The 26,285-nt window shown below is 43.3% G+C and overlaps 1 protein-coding gene across 3 annotated transcripts in view; it reads right to left on the reverse strand.

Moving 5' to 3' along the window:
* The window catches only part of IRF2 (interferon regulatory factor 2), a 44,147-nt gene extending 22,550 nt beyond the window's left edge, over positions 1–21,597 (reverse strand). Inside the window, exons 1-3 of one of the 3 annotated variants that reach the window (XM_061991889.1) lie at positions 21,337–21,597; positions 3,243–3,372; positions 2,223–2,330 (exon numbers count right to left, since the gene is read on the reverse strand). In XM_061991889.1, coding sequence (XP_061847873.1) covers positions 2,223–2,309 — 87 coding nt within the window. In that variant the 5' untranslated portion in view covers positions 2,310–2,330; positions 3,243–3,372; positions 21,337–21,597. Of the gene's footprint in view, positions 1–2,222; positions 2,331–3,238; positions 3,373–21,336 lie in introns of all 3 variants that reach the window. The other 2 variants (XM_061991888.1, XM_061991890.1) reach the window with 2 other exon arrangements.
* Positions 21,598–26,285: the final 4,688 nt, after the last annotated feature.

Genomic DNA, 26,285 nt, shown 5'->3' on the forward strand with positions numbered 1-26,285 from the left:
CATTAGCTGTACTTGATCTGTCATTTTTAACCTGAAAGAGGTTGAATTCCTTTCTCAGCCTGGAAAAAACCCTGAAGAAGAGACAGACAATGAGAAACTCAGAATGGTAATTGTTCCCTTAGTATTTAAATCTGATTTCCTTAATAGCTATGCACACACAGGAGTGCCATTCTCTTGCCAATGTGACTCACCTTCTTTTCTGTACTGTGAATTGTCCTTTGCCAGACTGATTAAAACATGCAAATCCCCAAATCCAACAGATCCCAGAGTCGATTCTGTGGGTACTGAAGGGAGTGCCATGACACTGTATCATTGATTCCATGCATGGCTTTGTTAATGGTCAGGGTTTACAGTAAAAATAGAAATAATTTTTGTTTAATGGTTCATTGTCGGAATTAATGTTTAAACATTTTTTATTGTTGAGCACAACAAAGGCAACTCAAGGGGTGAAAATGGGGAATCAGAGTTTAATAAACCCCAAGGCAGGCAACTTAGCCTGGTACCTTCTTTCTGGCAGGATCTGGGACTTCATTTTAAGAAAGAAAAAATAAAAATTCAAGATATTTCATTTGTTAGATAAGCTTTGGTCCATATAGAACATGCTAACTAAGGACAAATCACCCACAGACTCCTGCTTGCAAACAGCTCAGGCCAGAAGCATGAGGCAAAAAACACTGCAGCAACACGGTCAGAGAGCTGCAAACTTTAAACAACATAACGTGCCTCACAAACTGCTTTTATGAGCTGGTGGGCTGAACTTGGAAGAATGAACCCCCTAGCTCAGTGGCAGTGTTTTGACAATGCAGAGCTAAGGAGGCAAGTACATTCCTGGGGTCAGTCAAAAAAGGTGAAGCTAACGTACCCTACTGATCCCAGCATTATATTTAAGAGTGATATGCTCAAATATGAAATACTGTTTCCTACTAAGTGCAGAGATAGTATTTCAGAATTGGTCAGGAATGCCCAACAAAGGACAGCAGAGATGGACTGTCAGCAGGAGATCTGACATCGAAGTAGAGATACTCAAGGGAAATGATCCATTGGGACCTGAATACGGGACTCAACTTACAAAGACAACAGTAAATAGTAAGAGTGCAAGACAACAGTAAATAGTAAGAGTGCGACTCTTCATCCTCTTCAGCTGTGACTCCATTATGCAAGAACAAGGATATACTCAAATTCACAGGGCAGCTAACTAGGGAATGGATAAAGCTATATTTATTTACCCACAGCATTCAAAAGTCACTGATGCAGGAAGTTCCTGAGAAACAATATTCACAGCTGAAATTTAAAGGGCTCCTGATAATTTTATAGTCATGAGCATTTATAGCTTTGAAAACTAAAATAAAAAGTAGTATTCTTAACTGCCATTCTTCAGCTCTAAAAATGAACACCTGAGCAGCACAACTACTGCTATTGGGAGGATACCAGACTAACTGGGCTAGTGTTTCCACAAGACTGGAAGTTTCTATGTTTCTGCACCCGATTTTGTGCATTTCCACCCATTTTGATGATAAAATAGCCTCTGTAGCCAAATCTGCTTCCGGTTTTTCAATGTGGTGAATTACTCTCCTGCATGCTGCAGAATACACGGCAACATTTCCAGGGTTTATTACTGTTCAAAGTCTCAAAGACACTCCTTGGTTTTATTGAGCCAATTAAAAAAATCCCCTCAAATTGGGCACTGATATTTTGGAGCCTACGCTTGTGCTCTTAAAAGTATCTCGACCTCTTAGTAAGAGCCCAGGACTGATTTTGGGTCTGGCAGAGGAAAAGTTACTCCATTTTCTCCCAGGCTGAAAGGTATCACAGCAGTCACACAAGTCTGAAACAAGACATCATTGCTTAAACCCAGAGTCTAATACAGAATATAGCCTTCCACCTCAAGAGAGTATTTTGTTCACATCCCTCTGACACTGCTTGGTGAGCAATCTGTTTCCAGCTTAAATAAAAACCCTAGTGGAGCCTCCAACAAGGCTCACTCCAACAACAAAGAGTTACAAAAGGAGCCACAAATTCACCAGGCCAAAGCAGGGTGCCTCAGATCTCACAGGCGAGGCTGGAGGAACAGGTTCAGCAGGAAACACTCAGCTTTGCCCTTCCTCCCCATGTCACCCCTTTGAATACCAGGAACTAGCTAACTTACCTACCCAAACCTCAGGCACTGCTATAAAGTCTCTCTTTAGCACAGGTACACAGGTGCCTGCACACACTTCTCTTACCTTATTTAGCCATTTCAGCCCCGGTATCCTGTTGGAGTTGATTTGCTCTTCCAGCCAGGGGCGCATCCGCATCCTTTCAACAGGCATTGTCACCCACTTGGGAAGAAGCTGAAGGGAACAAAAGAGAACGTGACTTGGTTTCCAGGCAGAACTCCCAGGCAGCTCCCCTATCTCTGCACTGTACAAGCATCAAACAATTAGAATAGTGACATTGGATCTGTGCAGGATCCTCCCCTAAGAGCAACTGAGATGATAAAAGCCTTCTCTATTGCAGAAAACACTCTGTTGGTATGCCTGGATTAGGAAAACCTTCACTTGAAGAAGACACATATTGGCAAAAGCTTGTCTGCTGATACAGGCAGGATATCAGAGACCACAAAGAGAAAGTTATGCTCCTGAAGAGAACTCTTTTTGGCCCACACACTTGCATTTGGCACAAGATTTCTTTTTGCCAAGAAAAAAATGTAACCAAAAGATTCACATGCAGGAGGCATCAGCTACAGCGAGGCACCTGCTAACAGGAGTGCTTTCAAATGGCTCTTTCTGTCCCATTAACTTGACTCAAATTATGAAAAATACATTTTATGTCTCAACAATTTATCAGACCACTTTGGTTCTGGCTGAGTAGTTTGACCCCCTCCCTCCAACTTCCTCTGATCAACCCAGTCACTGACTTTTTAGCTGCTATTTTATGTTTTGATCCTGCTTAGCTAGGAAGTGAGTGATTTATAGCCCCCTAAGCTGCACCATGCCACATTTCATTATTCAGTTAAGACTCAAACTGACTACTTTTTTTCTCTCTCTCTCTCACGTGACTCTGATGCCACTTTCCTGTTTAGAGCTGTAAATTATTGACATAAGAGTCCAAAGTCTTGAACCTGAGGCAGAAAATTTAAAAAACATTAACTTATCTCAGGTACTGCTCTGAAAGCACCAACTGGCACTACATGCAGATTAAAGCACCACATTAAACTCCTGTTAAGCAGTCCTCAACCATCATTTCCATGTTCAAGTACTTGCATTTAGGCTGCTTCTTCTCCTTGCCCTCTCTGCACCGGGCTCAGCTTCCTCCTCTCTCCTTTGTTCTTCACATCTGTTTTCTCTACATCATTCTTAACTTCTCTGCTCCGCTATTCTTGTCACCTTTGTTCTTTAAAAAAACAAATAAAATTTTAAAAAACCTCTATGATTAGGCCAAGTATTTGAAAACACAACAGTAATGACACAAATGTAAATGGTTTGTTCTTGCTTCCTATGGGAGCACAGGCATCAGACAGATTAACAATGAAGCACACTACAAAGCCCACACCCAGCACAAGAGGAAGAAAAACATTCAAAGTTTCCTCTCATTGCTCTTAGGACATGTATTTCCTGAAACTAATAAGGAATTAAAACCTGAGTGCAACAATAAGGCTCTTTGATGTGTTGAGAGAATTTACCAGCAGCCATGCTCACCCTAATCTCTGAGCAAACATATTGGCATTGTATTTACTGCTGTGTGGAGCTGGTCATTCGCGCTGCAGTCGCAGCCTTTTCCAGTAACTAATTTCTAAAACAGCTCAGAAAATGGTTGCAACTGGCTCTGCTTGCTTTCAGGTTCATGTCAGACACAAAAAAACCAGCCAATCCCAGAACCCAACAGCAGCCGAGCCCTTGTGCAAATCCCCACTCCGTGCAAGAAGGAAGCTGTTTTCTGGGTGAGGGTGATGTGGGTGTAGCTTTTTTGGGGTGCGGGATAGTGATGAGCAGCCAGACACGCCACTGCAGCCACCTCCACTTGGCACCAACGATTCTCATTCACATTGCAGAATGTGTACAGGACACCTGTACCATCTTCCCCTACTACTCGTTGGATCAAAGCTGAAAAATGCAAACAGCAATGCAATGTGCTAAAAAAGGTGAGCAAATTTTTATTTGTCTGTCAAGGAAGAAACAAGCAGATGCAATGATCATCTTAGATGCACTTCTTTCAATGAGTGCTCTCATTTAGCAGTGGGACCTGTCTTCTGGGTAATGAGCCCCTATGACAAATTTCAAACCCATTCGAATTAATAAATTAAACAGCAGACAGAAGTTATCTTAAAGGTAGCAGCAACGAATCCCACTCGGGACAGGCAATGTGGAAGAAACAGAAGCTGCCTTTGAGCAAATGCAATGCATTTCAGGAGATAAGAAAGCTGCCAATATCACTACTACAAGGAAGCTGCTCTTGCTCAAAATGTCATTGTTCAGCCAGTCGTCTCTTCCTTTCCACGTTCCCGGGGGCTTCCTCAGCTGCTCCCCAACAGATGCTATGGTGCTCATCTCTCCTTTAGCACTCTGGAATTCCTCTGAGATTAGCACCTGCAGCTGTCAGCACGCACCTTCACAACCACTGCCCATGCCAAGGCAAATTAATCCAAAGTAATCAGAAAAGAGATTGGCTTGAGAGAAGGGAGGAGTGGCTCCCAAGATCTGTTTATCTGAAAGTAAAACCAAACCCAACTGAAAATAATTCACAAGAATGTCCAGCTTGGAGGGAATGGTGGGCATCTTCTGGAGGAACATTTTTCACAGAGAGGCATGCACAGTATTTTTCTACTCATCAAAACACACCCCATGCTTCTTTAAGAGCAGGTGCTGCTGAAAATAAAGCCTGCTGTCCTCAGACGACACTCCCCAGTCTGTCAGTCTCAGGACAGAACTGACCACAACAGTGCTAAAATGCAGTGGGCTTTTTGGCAGTTGCATGTCAACAACATCCTTGTGATGAAAATATCAAATGAACTCTACCTAGTAATTGCCTGAGTGCCACATCTCCTCTCCAGAAATGTCAAATGCATCATTTATTTTTTACAGAGAGAAATATTAACTTTTGCAGTGCCTTACCAGAAGCCTCTGTGTGTTCCTAAGTGGGGTTAATGCATGTGCTTGGGAGTCCTACTGTGATGGCTCCAGCTGGGAGAATCTGAAGTTCATCAGTGAGTTGTGGGACAATCACCTTCTGCCATTAAGAGTCATTCAAGCTTGTAAAGACCTTTGGAATCTTCCAAAACAGGTAGCAATGGCATGTAAAGTTTCAGGAACCACCACCTAACACCAAGCCAGTTTTGCTTTCCATCACAATATATTAATTACAAAACAAAACTACAAATCCAGATACTAAGGTGAGCCATACAAAACAGCAAGTGTTCCAAGTCCCTCTCCAGTCTCTCTCCACTGTTTACCCAGTGGAAAGGTAAAAGCAGAAACAGTCATCTTTTAAGGAGAAGGTAACATCAACACATATAATCTGAAGCAGGCTGTAAAACGGGGAGTACCTATGCACCTACCTCCCATTCCTCGTTAACATTAATGTTGCACTTCTCCTGCACACATCTAGAGGAAGCTATGTGCAGTTATCTGTATCTTTTGTATCAGGACAAGTGGATTTCTATCACCATTTTCAGAGCTGCCAAGGCATCCCGCCAACTTCACCTGAGCTCCTGAGCCATGGGTACTCATCTGCTGGCCTAAGCAAACCTCTACAGAAGCCTGGTTACCTTTGCCAGCCTGAACCTTCATACTCAGGTTAACGGGGAGAAAAACGGCTTACTGCTTGACATGGGTCACTTGGCACCATTCTCCTCCACCTTGGAGAGACCATGGATGGAGATGGTCAGGGGAAAGGGACAGAGCCAGTTGGGGCTGCAGGGGAAGGAACAGCCATTTTTAACAAGACAGCCAATCTTCAAGAATGACAATTTTTAACTGTACCTCCTACAAATGTATTAAGGCTCTGTGACTATCATTGCCTATTTGTTGCTCCATTTTTATCACCTGTCTCCTTCTTAAAGGGAGCCAGAGTCAGCAGTGGCTTGCTTTTCAGTGGTGGAAGCTTACATGTACCATCGGACATTAAGATATTAATAAAGTTATTTTCAAAGAAGTGCTGAGCATGTGAAACACTAACCCCAACCCAATGGCTGTCCCTCTAGTGCAAGGAGGCCACTGGGAGCCAAGGCCCATGCATGAAGCATAGCCCACAGATACACTGGCACCATAGTTTATGGAGGGATTATTTTGACCTTCATCAAAGCTTTATTCACTACACTGCTCTTGCTACTCCTGCAGTCAGTTCATCCTTTTTTGTGCAACTAGATGCCACAAAAACATGGCAGAGGCTACCCCCTGAGAAGCTATAAACTGTCCTAATCCTGCAGAGGTGACTTGGAGGAAGAGTGCTGACAGCACGGGATCTGCTGAAGCTGGGGTCAGCATAACCTGATTAGCAACACGGAGACCAGGAGGAGGCCAGGCAGTAACACTGCCCCAGCCAATGCAAGTCCCGCTTGAAAATGAGCTTTCTACAAGGAAATGGCAGCAGTAGCCTGGAGTGATGCATGCAAGCCAGCTACCTCAGATAAGGACAGCTGAAAGAAGAGTCTGAATAGTTTAAGAGAGGAAAACAAGGGTATGGCAACATTTTTAGGAGCAGTCACACAAAGGGCAAAGAGCAGGTAGCTGTCACCACAGCATCCTTAAGAGGCAATAAACCATATGGAATTGCAGCTCTACACTTCCTCACAAGTTTTATTTTTCTAAGATTTTTTTATGCAAAACGCAAAGCACTCATTGATTTCTTTTTAAAGAGAGATTAGAAAAACAGCAGTTATTTTCAAGAGCTATTCATTTTTAAAGAGACATTAGAAAAGATGGAAGGGATGGCTGCAGTCTACATGTACATCTAAAAATTTTCACTCCACAATGTTCAATAAAGAGCTCGTAGTCCTCCTTACTCTCTGCTAAAACATTCTAGTAAGTCTGACTTTTGTTTTTTTCCTTAATGGAGATAACTATCCTGCCATACAGAAAGTGTAGCCTTTGAGAATGAAGAGTTCCTCACTAGAATTACAGCGGCTGTAGACAGAAAGTGAAAGCAATGGCAGGCATTAAATCTGAGCAGTAAGAGATGTTCTCTTCCCTTCAGTTTCACTCCCACTGACAGTGTCTGTATAACTGAAAAGGCACAAAGATTATCACAAAAACACAAGCTACTCGATGCCTGTGGATTTTTTTTTAAATATATTTCTATGTAAGCTAAAAAAAAAACAAAACAAAAAAACCACCCAAAACCAAAACCACAAACTGAAAGAACAATTCTTCTTTCCCCATCACAAAGCACTCAGTCAAAAGATTTACTCAGTTTATAGAAATATTATTAATGGTTGTGAGAGGGTAAGGTGGGATAAGAAACATGAGGGTGCTTCTGTGACATAGGTCACAGCCTTTTTCCAGAGCTCTGAAAAAACATTTTTTCCCCAGAAGACGTGTGGAATATTACATTATTTCTATTTCTCTTTTCTCTGCAAATACAGACTGAGTTTGTTTTTTCTAAGTTATCTTGTGCTTGTGCTTTGCTGATAAACTTTTAAAGTATTCCCTTTGTTTGCTAAGGCTGCTACAGTTGAGAAAGGCATCAATCACCCTGTGTGACCACACAGATATGCTGAAATGAGACCATACGCTAATTTTAGGATTCAGAGAACTGGGCTCTGCATTTGTCTCTCTGCCAAGACTGTTCCAGGATACAAGGAAATATGATCTCATTTTAAGGAACAGTACTCATAGCAAAATTCTGTTCTGTGGTCACAGCTCAAACTCTGCCTTCATAAAGGATTTTGCATAGCAGACCACCTTTTTCAACTATTCCACTGTGGATGCAGTTCCCAAAGGTAAATACACGCTTAACTGCATGTACTCTGAGCAAAGCCTTGCTTGGAAGTCAGACTTGTCAAGAGGGATAAAGACTTTCCCTGGTTAAGAAAACTTGTTAGCCTCACATGCTCTGAAATACTTCAGAAATGTGAGATTGATGCTGAAACACTGACAACTGAACTGCACTTCACTCATCTGCTCTGATTTCAGATAAATGAAATCTCCCTGCCAGCAGCATGCAGGAGATAGACCTCTGCCCAGTGCATTTCCCATCTCCCGTGAGGAGATGCAGAATCTCACTATTGAAGATGAGGAAGCAGAATTAACATGCCTTATTTCTGATAACCTCAAATTATGCAAACATCCATATCTTTCTTGGAATCGACAGCAAAACACCTAATTAAGGTAGGATTAGTCAACAAAGAAGAGCAGGCATTTCAGTTCTCAGAGGTGCAAGGGTTAAGGGTTCAAAGTAAAATCCTGAAGTTTTTGGCACTGAGAACAGATACAAAGCCAGAAAACACTTAAACCCCTGTAAGAGACTTTCTGGATTGTGGATAGTTTGACAGCAAAACCTACCATCTCCAGTCTTCTATTTGCATGTAATGATGCCTCTTTTATTCCTTAAGAATAGTCTGTCAGTGATGCCCTGCTGGACAGGGAGGGAGGGAGGAAAACTCACAACTGCTGTCGGAAGGAATATCTTGCCTGAGGCTCCCTTAAAGGATTCCCCATGGCCAGTTACTCCACAAACTCAGCTCCTGTCTTGGCTATCACACTTCATCCACACTGTAGCAAAGGCTGTATTTTTCCTGCACTTTCATAACTCTCTTCTGAGAGCAGCAGCAAAAACGCCATGAACATGCTATATCCTTCCTGTCCATCACCAAGAAAAATACTTCACTGCTGTCAGGAAAGGTGGTATCTTATTTGCTCAGGTGCCTGCAGGAGGGAGGAATCTCCATCAAGTCAGGCCGGAAAGCCAAGCACTGTAGAGCAGGCAGGGTGGGAAGGAGCAGGTCCTGGGTGTAAGGTCCTAGTATAAGGTATGGCCTGGCCCCGAGGAAGAATCTGTACAGGTAATCAACAAACAATATCTCACCTGCTTCCTTAGGTTCCTTAACGAAACATAGCAGGGCAAAAACAGGACCACGGCTGGAAAGGGAAAGCTCTGTGAGGTGGTGAAACACCTGAGAACCCAGGATGCTGCACAAGAGATTCAAGCTAGCAACAGCTACCCAACTTCCCAAGCCCCTGCTTTGTAGGGGCTAGGTTGTGCCCACCTCTCACTGTAGAGAGATAAAAAAGTCTGGGGAGGAGAAGGGAAGCATTCAGCATACCCTCCTTTTCTGCTGCTATATGCAGGAAAGATACACAAACGTAAAAGGAAGAAAAGCCCTTGTGTCCTCAGGGGATAGAGGCTGAAAAACACCAACCAACCCAACAATCCCTGCAAAGACAAAAAAAGTCAAACAAAACAATGGCAGCAAATAGCTCAAATGAGCATTGAAATCACCATTAGAGACTGCATGATAAACATGCCCAGGAAAATGTACAATGGGAACTCATACTGTATATGGAGTGTGTTTCATCAGCCCTATAGCATTTGTGTTCCACCCAAAGGGTGTTAACATGCCCTGGCTGGGATTCAGGCATTACACATCAAAACAGACTCTTTCCTTTGGTTTCCATGCAAAGCCTATTCTTCCTCAGCAGCAAAGACATGTGTTGTTACTTTGCAGTGATCTCAGTCATCATTAAAGGTAGCCCTTGGATTTGCAGACTACAAGTGCACCGAAAAGCCATCTTATTTTAATACAACAGAACCAGAAGGCTGGTTTTCTGCTTCTGGATTTAGCCATAATGAAACAGCACTTCAACCTCTCCATGTTGACAATAAAATTTCCCTTGCACTAGCTCCTATGCTGAACATTATTGTGGCACTTGAACAACACCATGTCTGTGTGTGAGCCCATTCACATCTCTGGCATGGCAGTAACTTACACCAGCCATGAACTTGGCCCAGGCTTCTAACAAATGTGTTGTTAAAGATCATTTCTGCAGTATTCTTGTCACAACCGTCATCTGCACACATGTCAATGTCTACAAGTCTGATGACAAGAAAAAATTATTGCTTTACTTTCAGCTTTAAAACAATACTTTGTTTCCTGTGAGTTTTTTTCAACTGTTCAGTGAGTCTTGCCCGGAGAGAAGATGGAAATGCCAGATTCTGTCCCATTAGTTTAACAATGGGTATGTGCAAGTGATAGTCAACATGTGACTACAGAAAATTCTCCCCCTATCACCTGCTCCAAGAATTTCAAAAGCAGTCATAACTTTCACCTTCTTAAGCTTTTTGTTACATCTGATGATTTATCAAGATTTGTCTTATGCATCTGGTACCTTAAACTATCTCTCCTCCAAAATTGCCTAGAAGATGTGATTTTTCAGTAGTAGTGGTGTACTTCACTCAAACAAGTTTGGGAAGAGCTTGTTTACAACAGGAAAATTGCTGGCATAGTTGTCAGGGAATAATTAATTCCTTGCTTTGAGGAGCAGTTATCCCCAAATAAATCAGTTTTATTCTGGAATTAAGTGCTCATGCATGAATCCACTCCTAAATACCCGCAAGCAATAGCTACTTCTGCTACTGCAATGCTGTGTCAGTCAGTATCCACAGAAACCAAACCCTCTCTCTGTGTTCTTGAAAGGTGCTAGGAAAACTCAGCATTTCACACCTGATTCATAAAGAATCTTAGAAGGTTATTAAAGTTCAAACAATTATTAAGAATCACTTGTTTTGTCATACTGACGGTCAATACATTTTTTTTACGTCTCTCCATGGCTCTATTAGACCAAGGCACTCTCTTGTGCTCAGTGAGTAGGTTTACAAAAGACATCCCTAAAACTTTTAACAAGTACAACATATTTCCTAAACATGCCCCTCCTAAAGCAATGGAAAATCATACATGCAAGTGTCTGCGAGATCAGTATCTTAAACTGTAAAAAAACTTTTTAAAGCCTGGGCAGACTACATCTCCCCATCACTTTCAGCATTCTTCTGCCCCTGTACAGGGTCGGTGCTTATAGGGTGCTTATACATAAGAAAAACAGCTATTGTAAAAATAAAAGTCCTTAATATCTGTGCTCCCACAGTGGTGGCTGGTGAGGCTCAGGCAGGATTGCAGAGGAGGCAATGACATTTTAGAAGCACTCATGAGAGGCAGAAAAATTATTCCGGGTAGCTAACACTGAGAAATGTGTTCAAGGAAGAGTTTTCACATTCAGTGGCCACGACCCGCTCTTGATGTAATCCACCATGCTCAGATTGGGCTTGTTTCTCACTGCTACCTTTGTTTATACAACATACTGTTCTGCTACACACAGCAAAAACTATTTGCACACTACACTGAAATGAGATTTCATATTTGTTTAAAGCTTTCATTTTATTGTCTGGGCAAGGGCAGTTTCTACCGCTGAAGTTAATAGCTAACCTACACCTACATTTTTGCCACCCAAACTTCTAATCGCTAGCACAGCACCCCAAACCAAGAGCAAGACACAAACTCCCTCTGCCTTAAACCTCACAGCTTGCACCAAACCCGGCCTTTTCAAGACAGCAGTTTCTCCTTTACTTCCAAGGGAAGGTATTAATCACAGAATCAGAGAAAAAGTATAAACTGTTTCGAATTTGTAAAAAACACCCTCCTGCTTACTTCAAGGCTCTCTTTACAAACCACAGCAGGCACAGACTTGGGGGCTGGGATCCTCTGAATCATCCACACTGTGGGCTGGAAACATGTTTGTCACATGCACTTATTTACAGTAACAAAAATAGCACCACGAAAGAAGCAGATGTGTTGAGCCCAAAAAATAAAACTGAATTAGTTATTGTAGAGATATTGCTTGATATTGGAGAATTTAAGACAGAAATATCTTCATTTTTATATACACTTGAAAGGCTTGCACTTAAAGAGTGCAAAATAGTAAATGCTTAATACTGAGGCTTATTGAAACTTTGAAACGGTATGATGTAATTCTCCTTTCTATACAAATGCTACTCTTTCCACTACCACAGGACACACAGGAACTGAATTCGTTTTCATATCAAGATATGAATAATTAATGGCATCAGTTACAAAATGTACTCTTAATTTAAAGTTTTGTGTTGACCACAGACCAACAGCAATGAGACAGCCTTGATTTCTGATCTGCAGCAGCTATTTCTATCTTGGAAGTTTCCTAAAATACTGAGCGAGTGTGAGACCGTTGAACTCATCTTCACTTCTCACCTAAGTCAGATAAATATTATTAAAATAAACAAAGCTAGTCTTCATTAGCTTCCCTCATCAATCTCAAATCTCCAGAACGATTTCAGCATCCAAAGAATTTAGTTTTTATATGCTTGAATGCAAAACACGCAAATGTATGAGAATTAGACTTCTAGAATTAAGTCTTTCATTTCACCCAAGTGCAGCTTCAGCAGAGAAGCAATTGTCAAAGCTCCTCCTCAACACCCAACCTTTTTCTTGATGCAGTCCAGGAGCATGCATCTCTACATCTGAGAAGGATATCCATTTGAGACTCCACAACCACCCAATGTTTGGTGATCTTTTGACTAACTCACAAGCTAGTTCTCAAGGTCAAAAAGGACCTTCTAGCTGTAGACTGATACGTCAAAATGGAATGAAACTGTTCCCAGTCATTTCATGTCATCAGCGAAGCTGGTATCAGATAACGTCTTCTAGTTACTGTTGATCTGACCCAGATCTAAGCGGATGATCCCAAAGGTGGGGAGCAAATAAAAGCCCGCCACATATTTTATACCTGATCCTATTAAAGATTCAAATCTCAAGGTAAATAAAACTCAAGCACACCTACCAGCTGAACGACTCCATTTCACCATACTGGATGTCATCACCTCCATTGTACTGTCTGAAGGTGTTTGCTGCTGTGTTTCAAAATGTTACCTCCATGACTGGAGAAGACATCATTTCCCGGCCCCATACAGTGGGGTCGTTGCCCAGAACACTGGGTGGGAAAAGTGGTATCCAGATAAACCAGGGAGAGCAACTCCTATTCCCTACTGTGCAGTCTGCTAAAGGACTGCTGTCCTGCAGAAGTCAGATTTGCCGATAGACGAAATAAATACTACGACTGAAATAATTTTTCAAGTTCAGCTCTCATGCTTCTTTGCTCTGTGTTTATTCTTTCATTTTTGCCAACTGGGAAATGAAAACCAATGGAGTCAGTTTCACTTTTGTTTGTATTTGGTTTCAATTTTATCCTCAAGTTTTGCTTTCATCTTTTTCACATAACACCGTTGGGATTTCAGATCCTAAAGGAAAGCTTTGAGTATTTAAAAACATCAGTCTCCTATCCCACCTTTTTTCCTACTGTGGAATTATTTTTATTTTAGATAAACTTTTTAAGATGCTGTCACACTTTTGGAATGCATCTCGGGGTGGAAGGTGTTTGATTTTACAAATTTATATGCCACATCCAATTAAGTTCAGCATTTTTCCACTGGATTTGTCTCTCAGGTGAATATAAAGTACATTTACATGATTCAACAAAACACCTTAAAAGGGCAGCCAGTGCACCAAATACACAAAAGCCCACATCATGCACCAAATGCATATTTCATATATATATATGTGTGTGTGTGTGTGTGTGTGTGTGAAATGCACAAAAAGACACGAACTTACTGCTACATTAATTTATTAAATAATTAAGGTGTTATCTTGCTGTAAGAGGTTTGCTTATAATGCTGTCAAGAAATACCCAATATCAGTAGCAATACTATAGTACAGACTTTGTGTTCTGTGCACTCCTCAGGCCCCTCAAGCAACATACACTCCTCCATAGGCATCAAAAAGCAGAACTTTACCATACTGCAGACTTTTTTAAAACAAAATCCATAAGCAATCCTTCCTTCTTTTGTGTTCTACCAATGTTAAGCACCTAAGTCTTTTAAAAGCACTTAAATTAGTTTTACAGCAAAAGGGAAACGGTTAGACAACACCCACCATCACACACAGTTCAAACTAAACGACAAATTTAACTACTTTTGCTTTTGCAGCACCTTAACGTCACTCCTAACACCACATATGCTGTGAGCTACAAAACAAGCCTGTAAAGGTTAGCTGAGAAACTATCAAACCGTAACTCACTCTACTCTTTAAGGGCCAAGAATATGGAAATTATTACTTCCGTGCTCATCTTGCAAGCTAGCAACCGACAGAGCCACAAATGAACGTTAAAATAATCTAAAGTTAGAATTAAGCTCTGCACCGTGGGTGAAACAACATGACACATGCAGGCCCATTTGCTCCTGGATGCCTGTGTCCAAGTTGCAACATGATTAAAGTCTGCCTTGTACTAAAAGCTGTTGTACATTTGTTGCAATCTGCCCCCAAGCAAACATAAGGGGTCAGAAGATTTGCAGCATACACAAAGTGGGGCTTGCAGTGTGTTATATATTAAGAAGCCAAACATTACTGTTTACCACTTCTTTCTTTTCTCCCTAGCTCATTAAAAAAAGTGGTAGTTTTTCATCAACTTCCAAGAAACGGAAAACACACGCAGCACTAATTGGAAGAGCAAGATTTAACATTGCTTTATCATCTATCACTAAGTAGTATATGCTGTAAAATTTATTATTTATGCTATATACAAAACATATAATTCTATATTTTATACACACACAGATGTGTATGTGTGCATAATATATATGCAGACATTAAACTCTTTTAACTGTTAGCATGTATTCCACTAGTTAATAACTGTTAATTGCTGATCCCAGTTCTTCTTACTGGCTATTTTCATCCATTTTAGTCTTAACACAAGAGTTCACAGTTAGTACAAGGAAGATCCTTCACACAGTTCCAACAAATTTCTGATTAAAAACAAGGGGAATTAATTCATTAAACTGAATGGTCTTTTTTTCCATAATGTTATTCACACAAATATGCAGCCTAATAAACCTGTTCTTCTCATTCACTGTACCCGGCATCTTTTTGGCTTGCTTGTTATTTTGTTTTTTGCATTATGATCTCAAAGGACAAATCAGAAAATGTTTTACATTAATCACAGTTTATAGCACCACACGCTATAATAAATCTTCTGTAAATAGTACCTTATGGTTTATGCCTTCAATATCACAATCATTGGAAGCCTTTGAAGAACTGAGTTTCAAAAGGGCAATCTTTACAAATGAGTCACAGAGATAAGTAAGAGTAACACGTGATTAGTTTTACTTCTTTGCCTACAAAGGGACCATGATTTTCAATATAAGATCCACAAAATACAAGTTGTGGTTCTAACCCTGCAAAGATCAGAGGAATTTTGCTGGCGCACCACTCCTATACAATGTTGAACGCATCCAGGATGCACTTAACCTGACTGTAATTTGTATCAGCTTAATAAATCCAGGGGTAACCGGCACTGATTCAACAGGACCATCATAGAATCTTTTTTGTTGTTGTTGGAAGTTTCATAAGATCTCAAGCCACAAGGTTCCCATAACAAAGGACAATGCATGGTCTTGCTTCTCTGTGTTATCTGCCAATGGACTGTAGCTTATGCTTTTCTGTGGAGGCAGTAATTCTTGATCAGCATCTGCACTAATTCTTTGTGGGGAATCAGTGCCCAAAATTTGACATTGAACTATTCTGACTACTAAGTTGCACAGCAAGTTTGTCTCCCACAAACCGCCTAATCACTCGTGAGCCCACATAAACTCCTGACATACAGGCAGTTGCTATGAGTATTACTATTTCTGTACTGCAGGACAAACACCTCCCATTGTTTTGAAGCTGCCTCCTTTTGTTTTACTTGAGATGCATTTATCCTATCTATACTATTAGCAGTTCACTTTCGTCATGACACTAATGATTTTGAAAAAAATTCCCACGTCCTCTTCAGCCACTTCCCTTCCAAGCTACTTACTCCTTTGCAGAACTCTTTCATACATCTGATGGTCTTTGATGCCTTTCTCAGGAACTCACCAACTTCTACTATGTCCTTTCTGAGATGAGGGAACAAAAACTGTTAACAACATTCAGCAGAGGGGAGCAACAGGGATCTACAATGACAGTTTCCCATTTCTTTTTTTTACTCTTGCCTAAGAATTCCTAACCTGCACTCTCCTTCCTTAGCAACTCCTGGGCACAGAGCTTATATTTTCATAGGATTATCTGCATTGTATGATCTTTCCCTGAGTGAAAAGTCAGTTCAAACTTCATCCTTGTGTACAGAAAGATAGCTTTCCCTTTCACGTGCATTACACTTATACTGGTCCGTACTGAATTTCATTTGCGAACTTACATCTGGACTTTGAATGTGAGATCCTTCTGCAGTCTTTGCAGTTCAGCCTTTAGGATCTTCATGCTCCAAATGAGTTAAAACAACCACCAAACTTGTCATACCACCACCTATCCTTCCCTCCATGCTTTAAACAGCACAGACCCTGGGCAGAATCTGCAGGGGCAACCTCCTTTCATTGTGCAAACTGACCATGACCATACTGATGTAGAGCTTTATACTAACATGTATTAATAACCCTTATACTAACTGATCGCAATAGTATAAAGCTTATTTTTCAGACGGGACAAAATTCACACACAAGCTGTAAAAAAAGGTCTTGCTTATCCCCTTACACAATACCTCCGGGGTCCTCCAACTTCCTTGAAGGCAGAAACCGGTTCTGTGAGGGACCAAGTGATATCTAAAGGACTCAGGCCTCAGGACTTACCAGCCCTCATCCCCAAGGCCCCAAAGACCATCACCGATTATCACCGGGAGACATCAAGCAAATGAAAGGAAGGAAAAACCTTATTTACATGCAAAATCGGGGACAGCTTGTGTCTTTGTATAGGTGGATAATGTCATCATATGATTTTGTAACTTTGTAACAAATATAATCAAGCAAGTTGCCTGAGTCGGGTGCACAGGTTTGTGGTGCAGCTATCTCCTGTGCACCCGGTGCCAAATAAACATACCTTCTCTACAACTCTTTGGGTTATAGAGTCTGTTTCCACAAGTCAATACAACCCGGAGTAATTTTATCCCCTTTTGAAACTGCCCCTGCTTTAAGGACTGTATCCACTAGAGCTCAACAACTGTTCAGTGATGCCTTTAGAAGACTTGTAATGCACAATTCTTCCCCAACAAAAGTCAGGCCTAGCCTCTGTCTGTGTACAACATTTATACCTATGTTCACTAATTCCATTCACTAATCCCTGGCAAACAAACAAGCAAACAAAAATCACCACCCTGGAGTTCTTGGTCTCCCCAGAAAACTTGTAAAGCAGCTCATTTGTCACCTTCTATTCCTGGCACACCAAGGCAGGCCTAGGCAACAAGTTACAAACAGGCAAGATATCAGCAATTTTGTATTTGAAGTTCACCGCCTACCATCTACTTCATCATTCTCAATGGTTTGTTCTGAAACAAACAGACACTTCAGTATGGGAGAAATCCTCCAATATGCCAACTCCTTAAAAAACCTAAAACTCTCCTGCAAGGGAATCTCCTAAAACTCTTCCTCAGTGAAGCAAGACTTAAAAGAATTTGTTTCACTCTTCTGCTGTGACTTTTATCTTCCTCAGCCACTCCTTCTACACATGGATCACTTATCAACAGGCTTCCTGCTTTTGATGCATTTCAAAGAGAATTTAGTAATTGTTTTCATGCCTTTACCAACTTGTTCCATGACTCTTTTTGCCCTACCTTATTGTGTTCAAGACAGATTTTATGCTCTTTTCCACCTTTCTCATTTGGCAACAAAGCTTTAACTTTTGAAAGATGTCGCTCTTCTTCTACTGAGCTCCTATACTTTGCTTGTCATGTTTTTTTGGCATTTCTAACAGATGCCATGCAATTGCTCTGAGCCTCTACTGCAGTGTCTTTGAAGAATTACATGCCACCTGCAAGTATTTTACACTTCTGGTTGCCTCTCAGCATTTTATTCAGTGTTTTCCTTGCTTTACAAAGATTTACTTTGGAAAATTAAACACTGCTACAACAACCCTTAGCTTTGCTGCTCCTGAAGCAACACAGAGTCTAAGCACATTATGATCACTGTCATGTCACAGCTGGCTGGCATTTTGGACATAAAATTCTGAACTTCATTCTTGCTGGCCAGGACTCTGTCATGAGTTGCTACCCACAACAACTATCGACCCACACACTATCCTGACAAGCTACACTTAGAAAGTAGGGTTTTGTGGCATCTAAAAAGTTAGTACCTGGGCAAATTTCATGTTGGAGTGGGATGAAATCTATGTGGGGGCAACTGAAGCAACTTCCATATTTTCTTTGTATTTCCTACTTTAATAGCTTCTCAACTTTCCCTGAACATACAACAGCCGTTGTCAACATCTTGGTTGGGCAGACAGCTCTATAGCTCTAATCTCTACCCTTCCTACCCAGCCCTAGAACATCAATTCATCAGATCCTGTGTTACTTCCCAAAACAGCTACTTCCTCTTTACAAAAAGTATGCCACCATGCATGTGCAAGCCACTGTGTCCTCTCTATGCCATCTTCACACAAAGTGTTAGCTTCCACAAAGTTTCTGACACTCCAAATGTTACATCATGGAGATATTTTAATACCAGTTTTAATATCATGGGGATGATGCCGCTCTTCAAGAGACGATGTGTCATGGCACACTTTACATTCTTCACCTGTCAGCTTCTCCCCACCATTTGGTGTTTAAACTTATATTAATATATACACAGTCTATACGAATAAATATATATTTTAATCTAGGCATACAAAGCCTGGATGAAAATCTATTTACATAAAGCCTATTATGCTAAGGTAGACTCTTTCTATTCCAAAAATATTGCCATTTCCTCTTGAATCTTAGCTCCTTTTTTCCTGCATCATTTCCTCAATTGCGCATCGAGACTCTGCTTCTGTCTCCACATGGTCCAAACATATCAAGGACTTCCATGTGATGAAGACTGGGATCTTTAACTCCCTTTCCTAACAGCCTGAGTGCTTCATTTCATATCTCTTTGCTACTCCTTTCAATGTAACATGGTTCGTGATGAACAGCTCTTCTCAAGAGACCGACTGATACTTCTGAACTCTGTCACTTCTGTAGTCAGCAAGTTAACTGGGTAGCACTGCAAAGACACCTGTCAAATATAATGACTGACCACTCTGCCTACTGTTGCCAAGCAGCTGGGACCCCCAGCCTTGGAGGGACATCAGTGGGGTTAGCAGACCTACACATCAGCATGCCTGTACCAGGCTGAAGAATTGTGTAGTGGCACTTGACCAGGACCGAGCAATACCATGTTCAAGGAGTGGGCACACTCAAACCTTCCATCACCACTTAGCAGTGAAAACCAACACTTGCACACAAGAGGCACAGGAAGTAATTCCCCTGTAGGACATTATCAACAGTGGCCAGAGGACACTGATGTTTCTGAAGGGGCTGGTGGCATGGAAAGATTGTGATTCAGACAGAAACCATCTGCCTCACAGATCAATTCTGCTACTTTTATAATTATGTCACTGTTTCCGCATTAGGGTGAATTTAAATGTTGCTGCTCCACTCAACTCTCTTTTTATGGTGCTAACGCAGGCATTCTGCAAAGGTTATTATATGCACATCCATTAAAAGTTAAATAAAACAACTATAAACTTAAACATGTCGTATTTCATCTCTAGAAACTGAGATTGTAGTTTATAACCACTCCTGTGTTCAAGATACTGCTGTCTGCAAGTTCTCAGCATAGTAAGCTGGGCTATAAATTATTGCAGAATCACAGAATGGTAGGGGTTGGAAAGGATCTTTAGAGATCATCCAGACCAACCCCCTGCTCAAGCAGGTCCACCTAGATCAGGTCACACAGGAACGTGTCCAGGCGGGTTTGGAAAACCTCTGGAAAAGGTGACTCCACACCCTCCCTGGGCAGCCTGTGCCAGGGCTCCCTCACTCTTACAGTAGTTTTTCCTTAAGTGGAACTGTTTGTGTTCCAGCTTGTGCCCATCATCCCTTGTCCTGTTGCTGGACATTACACAAAAAAGTGTCGCCCCATCCTCCTGACACCCACTCTTTGGATACTTATTAAATTATAACCATACACAATGCTCTGCACTCTAAAATTCCTTTATCTGAGTTCCATGCTTACATAAAAAACCCTCACTCTTCTGTTCAGGTGGTCGCACCAATTAAAACGGGAATTAAACAACCTAACTATCTCTGGGAACCTGGCCTGGGGGATCCAATTCTTCACGTACTTGCAACTTTGACCCCAGATGTTGTGAGACGAGATGCTTGGAATTTGACCCTCCACGGTCGACAAATGAACCCCCTGCTCGTACATTTCTGCCGGGCGAAGAGGTGCCGGGCTTGGCCCTACACTTGCTGGCACGGAGCAGTGCAGTGCTGTGCAGAAAAACATAAGACAGCGCGGTTCGGGTCTGATAAAGTGTTCAAATGACGCACTTGCTCACGCTGGATCCACTGAGACTACACAGCAGGGGAAAACAGAAACGCTCGCTTTCTAGAGGTGTGTTTACTTCCAGCTGCAGCTACAGAGGCGGAAGGGCCCGCTGCCCAGGAGCGAGGAAACGCTCCTGCGCTGCACTTCGCAGCCCTTCCGCCTTCCGCTGGTCCCACGGCACCCACCCGCGCCGGCCCAGCCGCCCCTCGGGCCCCGCTCCATCTTGTCGCGACAACGCCTCCTCGCCTCCCCCGGCCCCTCGCAGTGCCAGGTCCGACCTCCCCGCCGCCGGGCGCCTCAGCCACCCCCGGGGGGCCCTTCACGCGCCTCGGGCGGGACGGTGAGGGTCCGAGGCCCCGCCCCGCCGCTTGTGTAACGGACCGGCCGCGCGGGGCGGGGGAGGGGCGGGCGTGGAGGGGGGCCGGCCTGGGTCCGCCCTCCCTCCCCCGCCCCGCTCGGCCTCAGGCAGCCGCGGGGGCAGCGCCCCCCCCTCCCAGCGCGCCCCCCGCCCGCAGCCCCTCCGGCCGCCCGCGCTGCGCCACCGCCGCCCCCCGTCACGTTCCTTACCGGGGTCACCGGCAGCCTTCAGGCCCGCAACAAGTGTAGGGAGGGGGGGCCCGGCTACGGCCCTCGCCGCGCCCTGGCCAGATCCAGATCCAACGCCCCCGCCTTTGTCTGCGCCCCGGAGCTGCCCACCCGGGAAGCGGCGGGCACCCTCCAGCCCGTTCCATCGCCGCCGCAACCCGTCGCCCTCTTCTCCCCCCAGCGCCGCGACGTCCCCTCCTCCCCTTCCCAAATTGCAGCGGCGGAACGGAGCTCGGCCCCGGCCGCTGCAGCCCGACCTTTTGTTTTTAAAGCGATGCGCATCTCCGCGGGAGCCCCGCCGCCCCGCGCGGAAAACGGCGGCAATGCGGGAAAATAAAATTCGAAAAACAAAATTTAAAAAAAAAAAAGGAAACATTCACAAATTACCTTTCCGGCCCGTTTTCTCCGCCCTTATATAATTCCTCAAGGTTACCGCCGTTGCCAGGGGACGCGAAATGGAAATGAAAACAGGGCGCTGAATAATCGCGGGAGCAAAACTAAAAGTTAACTGCCTCCGCCCGGGTGGAGAAAGGTCCAGATCGAAAGCAAAACAAGGAGAGGAAGCGACGAGGCCGCCGGCGCTTGGAAATCCCCCCGCCTCTCCGCCGGGCCGGGCCGGCCGCGCAGGCGGCGGGGGCAGGGCTGCGGCGGCGGGCGCGGAAGCGCGCTGCGCCCGTCACCGCCGCGGCATGGCATGGCACGGGCACGGCGCGGCACGGGCGCGGCCTGCATCGCCTCCCCGCACCTCGCCACTCGGGCTGCATGGGTAGCCCCTTCCTCCCCGGTCGCCCGGGGAACCGGTCGATCGTTGCGATGAGGGGTATTTGCGTGCTCTCTCGGGTGCTGCCATAGAACCAGTGGCTCCTACGGCACCTTTCATTTTTTTTTAATGCAGGTCTGACTTGCGAGTGGAAATCTTATGTTTTATGTATAGCTCATCTTGAGATTGAAATAACTCCCACGCTAAGCCCTAAATGAAGCGGGGGCGGAGGGGGGGAAAGAAGGAGTCAGCCCCGGACAGGGTAGGACCTAGGGCTGGATGACTCCAGGCAATTAGGAGTGAGGGGGCAGAAGCCCTGGGATGCACAAGCCCGTGGTTCAGTGCAGGCTTGCTCAGAGACCTTCCAGGAAGCTCTGCAGCTCAGCCCCACCAGCACTGACTGCATCACTACCTGCATCTCTTCCCCCTCTGCTGAGGTGGGAATCGTGGTCTCTTGTCATCCAGACCTGCTGCAACTGTAAACGCCTTTAAAAAAAGGCTATGTCACACTCCCACAACAAGGACAATTTCAAACCAGCTCCTTTGAACTCAGAGAGTCTCAAGCAGCTGTGGTACTTCTAGAGACAGCTCTCTTGAGGTTTCAACAGACTTTGCAAACTACAATTAGTTATGGAGTATACATAGAGACCAAGGGTATTCTGCAGAATTTACGTAGTCCCAAGGCAATCTGGAGCATATAAAATTCCATGAGGAGAGGCTGCAACATGCCATTCCTGGCCATACCTGCAGATGATGAAAGAAAAGCCCCAAGCACTGGAGGAATGGGGGAGATTTGAAACGCAGACACTGCAAAAGATTGTCTCTGGAGAGAGACAGAAGTGTACATATCCACGCACATCTATGTGTTTACTATATATGTATGTATATTCAGATGAGCAAGCTTTACAGCTGTATGTGTGGTACATGAAGCACTACCATCAGCAGTGGGGCCAATGACAAGACATTGGAAGTTGTGCAGGGGCTGTCACAGGAGGATGGTTGAGGAATAGTCTGCTTTCCAGCAAGACAGCAAATGGAGAGGGAGGTGTTCCCCTAGTGCCAGGTGCTGTGAGAACCGTCTGTGGTGGCAGCCCTGGACATAAAGAGGACACTGAGCTAGCAATGGGGTGGGGTGTGTGCCCTCATGGGTGACAAATCCTCCTGCTTTGGAATGTGCTGTCCTTGCACTGAAGAGAACATCATCACAGGATAATTTTGTTTGGAAGGGACCCATGGATGTTAGGAACCCACCTCCTTCCAAAAAAAGCTGGGGCCTAGCAAGTGGCTGTGGTCCACATGTACACCAGTGAAGCAGGAAAGGGCAAGGGAGAGGTTTTAGAAGGAAGATATATGTTGCCAGGCTCAACTGAGCATCTTCTCCAAAACTTCTCCAGAAAAAGCAGGATGAAGGGGTCCACACTGATGGGGAGCAACACAACTCCCTGGAGCAACTGCAAAGGAGCAGCAAGGTGGGGACAAATTCACATGGCAGATACTTCCAGAAGAGAAGAGATAAGGGGACTGATTTCCATGAAGCCACAGTGGAATGAGGATGAGGGATCTGGGATGACTGGCTTCGAATTGTTATGTTGGCTACATAGATATGCAGGGATGGGAGACAATCAGTAGGACATGGGAGTGACAGGCACAACTTGTATTGGAGGGGCTGTGGCTGGAGGGAAAGGATGCCAAAAGAAGGTGTTAAAGTAGCTTACTCCAGCAACTAAAGCTGAATTTTTGTAGACACAATCAAACTAGGAAAATTGTATTAAGGTGGTATTAATGACTCTCTGACTAGGATGGACGTGGTTACTTTGCCAGGGATTAGAGAGCAGCAAAGTGGTTGAAAGCAAGAAATTTCTAACTAATTCCCACTCAGAAATAAGATCTTGCAGTCATAATAATTCCATGGAAAGTTCAGTTCAGTGCTCAAAAATTCTTGCTAAGCTAGTGAGATGTGCCAGGATGGAGAGGATGGAGAGGGCTGCAGCATGCCCAAGTGTAATAGAAATGTCAACAGAGAAGAGCAACAAAGGTAACTGAAACTGTGGAGTGACTTCGGTGTTAGAATGTTTCAAAGCTTCGAGTGACCAGGATTATTTAGGACAGAGAAGTGATAACCGACAGAAAATGGTCAGATGAGAAAGCATACACAGTCATGAGTAAAGGAGGTGAATTCTTTCCTTTCTCTTCTAATATAAGAACTAGAGAGCATCAAGCGAAACTAGCAGGTGGCAGATTTAAAGCAAACAAAATGAGATGGATCTTCCTTCAGCATGTAATTAAACAGTGGAACATCCTGCTTTGAGGTACCAAAAACTTCAGAGAGGATCCGAAAAAGCACCCATGCACATTCACAGAAGTAAAAAACCCACCAAGCCATGAGTTCCTATTAACTATAAAGGTACCAACTCCGCCTCAAGCAGCCCCCTAAGCTAAAAATTTCTAGAGGCTAGAAGTTGTTCAGAGCACGGCCCTGTCCTAAGCCATGAAAAAAGCTTGACTGGGAATGATTGCAAATAGCTTAGGACAGGGGAGGTGCCCACTGCTGCAACAACAGCTCTCTTCCAGCGAAGGGAAGAGTCTGGGGCTGGCTTTTGCAATGCTCCGTGTCTCTTGTCATTTCGAGTATCCACTTTTAATTTGTTTACACAATGAGCTAGCTGTGAAAAAGATTCTAGGTTATGTATCAGCAGATATTGTAGGGAAAAAATGCTTACCATCATATTAATAATTTAATACTACACTTGGAGGACTGCTTATTCACAGAGTGGCAACGCCATGAATGACATTAATTGGTTTTGGTCAAATAAAACATGGTTGGCTTCCCTGAGAAACATTAGCCAAACCAGTGAGCAGAATTTGCAGCTCACTCTTCCCATTTTTTCCCACCCCTTCAGCTGGTATCAATGGGGCACATTCAGAGATCCTGATGGGAAGCATTCAAGTCCCTAACGAAAGTATTTCCCTCCACTTCTAGGTTCACAAATTCACAGGATACACCAGAAGTTAAATCTTCTACTGTGATTCTTTTTTTTTTTTAATGTTGAAAGGTAATGGGAATGGACAGCTTTTGTTTTCTAAACTTGACTTTCAGTGATGACTCATTCCCTCCAAAAAGAGACTTTTACTTCCAGTGATTTTGCTGTTTCAGTAAGACCTGGCAGTTTTAAAATCAGCAAATTTAATGCAGAAGCATCAAATATCCACAGCTTTTTCTCTGCAGAATTGCCAAAGTTTACAACTTACTCTTGTAATCACCTCCCTTAGGGATCCAGCTACTGGAATCCATTGTTTCTATTAGTATCCTGCTCTTCTTTTGCAAAAGATTCTCTCTCCTGGCCTGGCCTTCCTTTCTGTGAGAAAGAACTGGAAAATGGGAACCCTTTAAATTCTAGAAGTTAAATAAGCTATCCAGCTTATTTTTAAAGTTTTGATAATTTTTTAAAATGTTAAATAATATTTATGAAATTTTCTCTTTTGGTTGCTGTTGTGGGGCTTCGCTGTCTTCAAGTGGAGCTGACTATACCATCATTTTGGTTCTTAAAACCACCGTCATGGGCATCATGACTTTTTATCTGTAGAATTGCAGTAGTTGAGTTTTCTCCTGGAGTTGGGCCCCAGGCTTACTTATGCACCCACAGCAAACCTGTTTATTTTTCTGGTATGTTAAAGGAGGAAAGCTCTCCAGCAGAAATCACATTGGTAACTTGAATTACAGGCCAGTGCTCATTAAGAAAATAAATCAGTTTGCAAGAGTCCTATAATTCTTACTTTAATGCTATTACCCACATATTCCTGAGTGCCTACACCCATCTTTAATCATGATACATGGTGAAATCTATTTCTGTATTTCCTTTATCCCACTAAAAACCATTCTGATGCTGATATAACCTGTAGCACTGATATTTTTAGATGCTACATAGCAATGTGTTTTGCTACTATGTGTAGTGCTACATAGTAATGTCACCTTTCTCAAAGGTGACATTTAAAATACAGTCAAACAAAAACAAAAGCCAAAAATGCCAAAGAAAACATGAGATTTATTATTATGGTTAAGAATTTCCAGTATTTGCATATTACTATAATACAAGTAAACACCCCCAGTGTAATGGAAAAGAGTGTTGACACTTTATGTCACCTAAGTGCAGATAAAATAATTTGCTTGGAAAAAAACCATGAATTCTGAGGTAAGAGCAGAAACTGGCCACAGACAGAGAAAGGAACAAGACCCTAGACTCTAATATTACTATTGGACCAAGAGTTGTTGTGGGCTAAGAATGGATTAGGTTGGACCAGATTGAATCCAACCACACTTATATTCCTCTTGAAATGAATTTAGAAAACAAGAAGACCCATGACTCCCTGGGAAGAGTCCTGTTGGAAACTTGTACAACAGTGTTCTTCCTTTTCTTTCCCACTATAATGGCTGCAGGGTGGTGTGTAACTTGCTCAAACTGCTTCCATGGGATGTGGACCCCTGCCCATTGCTGGTGTGGCTCAGCCATGTCATCTCAGGGGATGGATGCATGGCCCAGGTGCCTCCTGGCCAGCCAGAGCAGGTACTCGTCTATCT

Source organism: Colius striatus, chromosome 3, assembly GCF_028858725.1.
Source record: "Colius striatus isolate bColStr4 chromosome 3, bColStr4.1.hap1, whole genome shotgun sequence".
In the NCBI taxonomy this organism is placed as follows: Eukaryota; Metazoa; Chordata; class Aves; order Coliiformes; family Coliidae; genus Colius; species Colius striatus.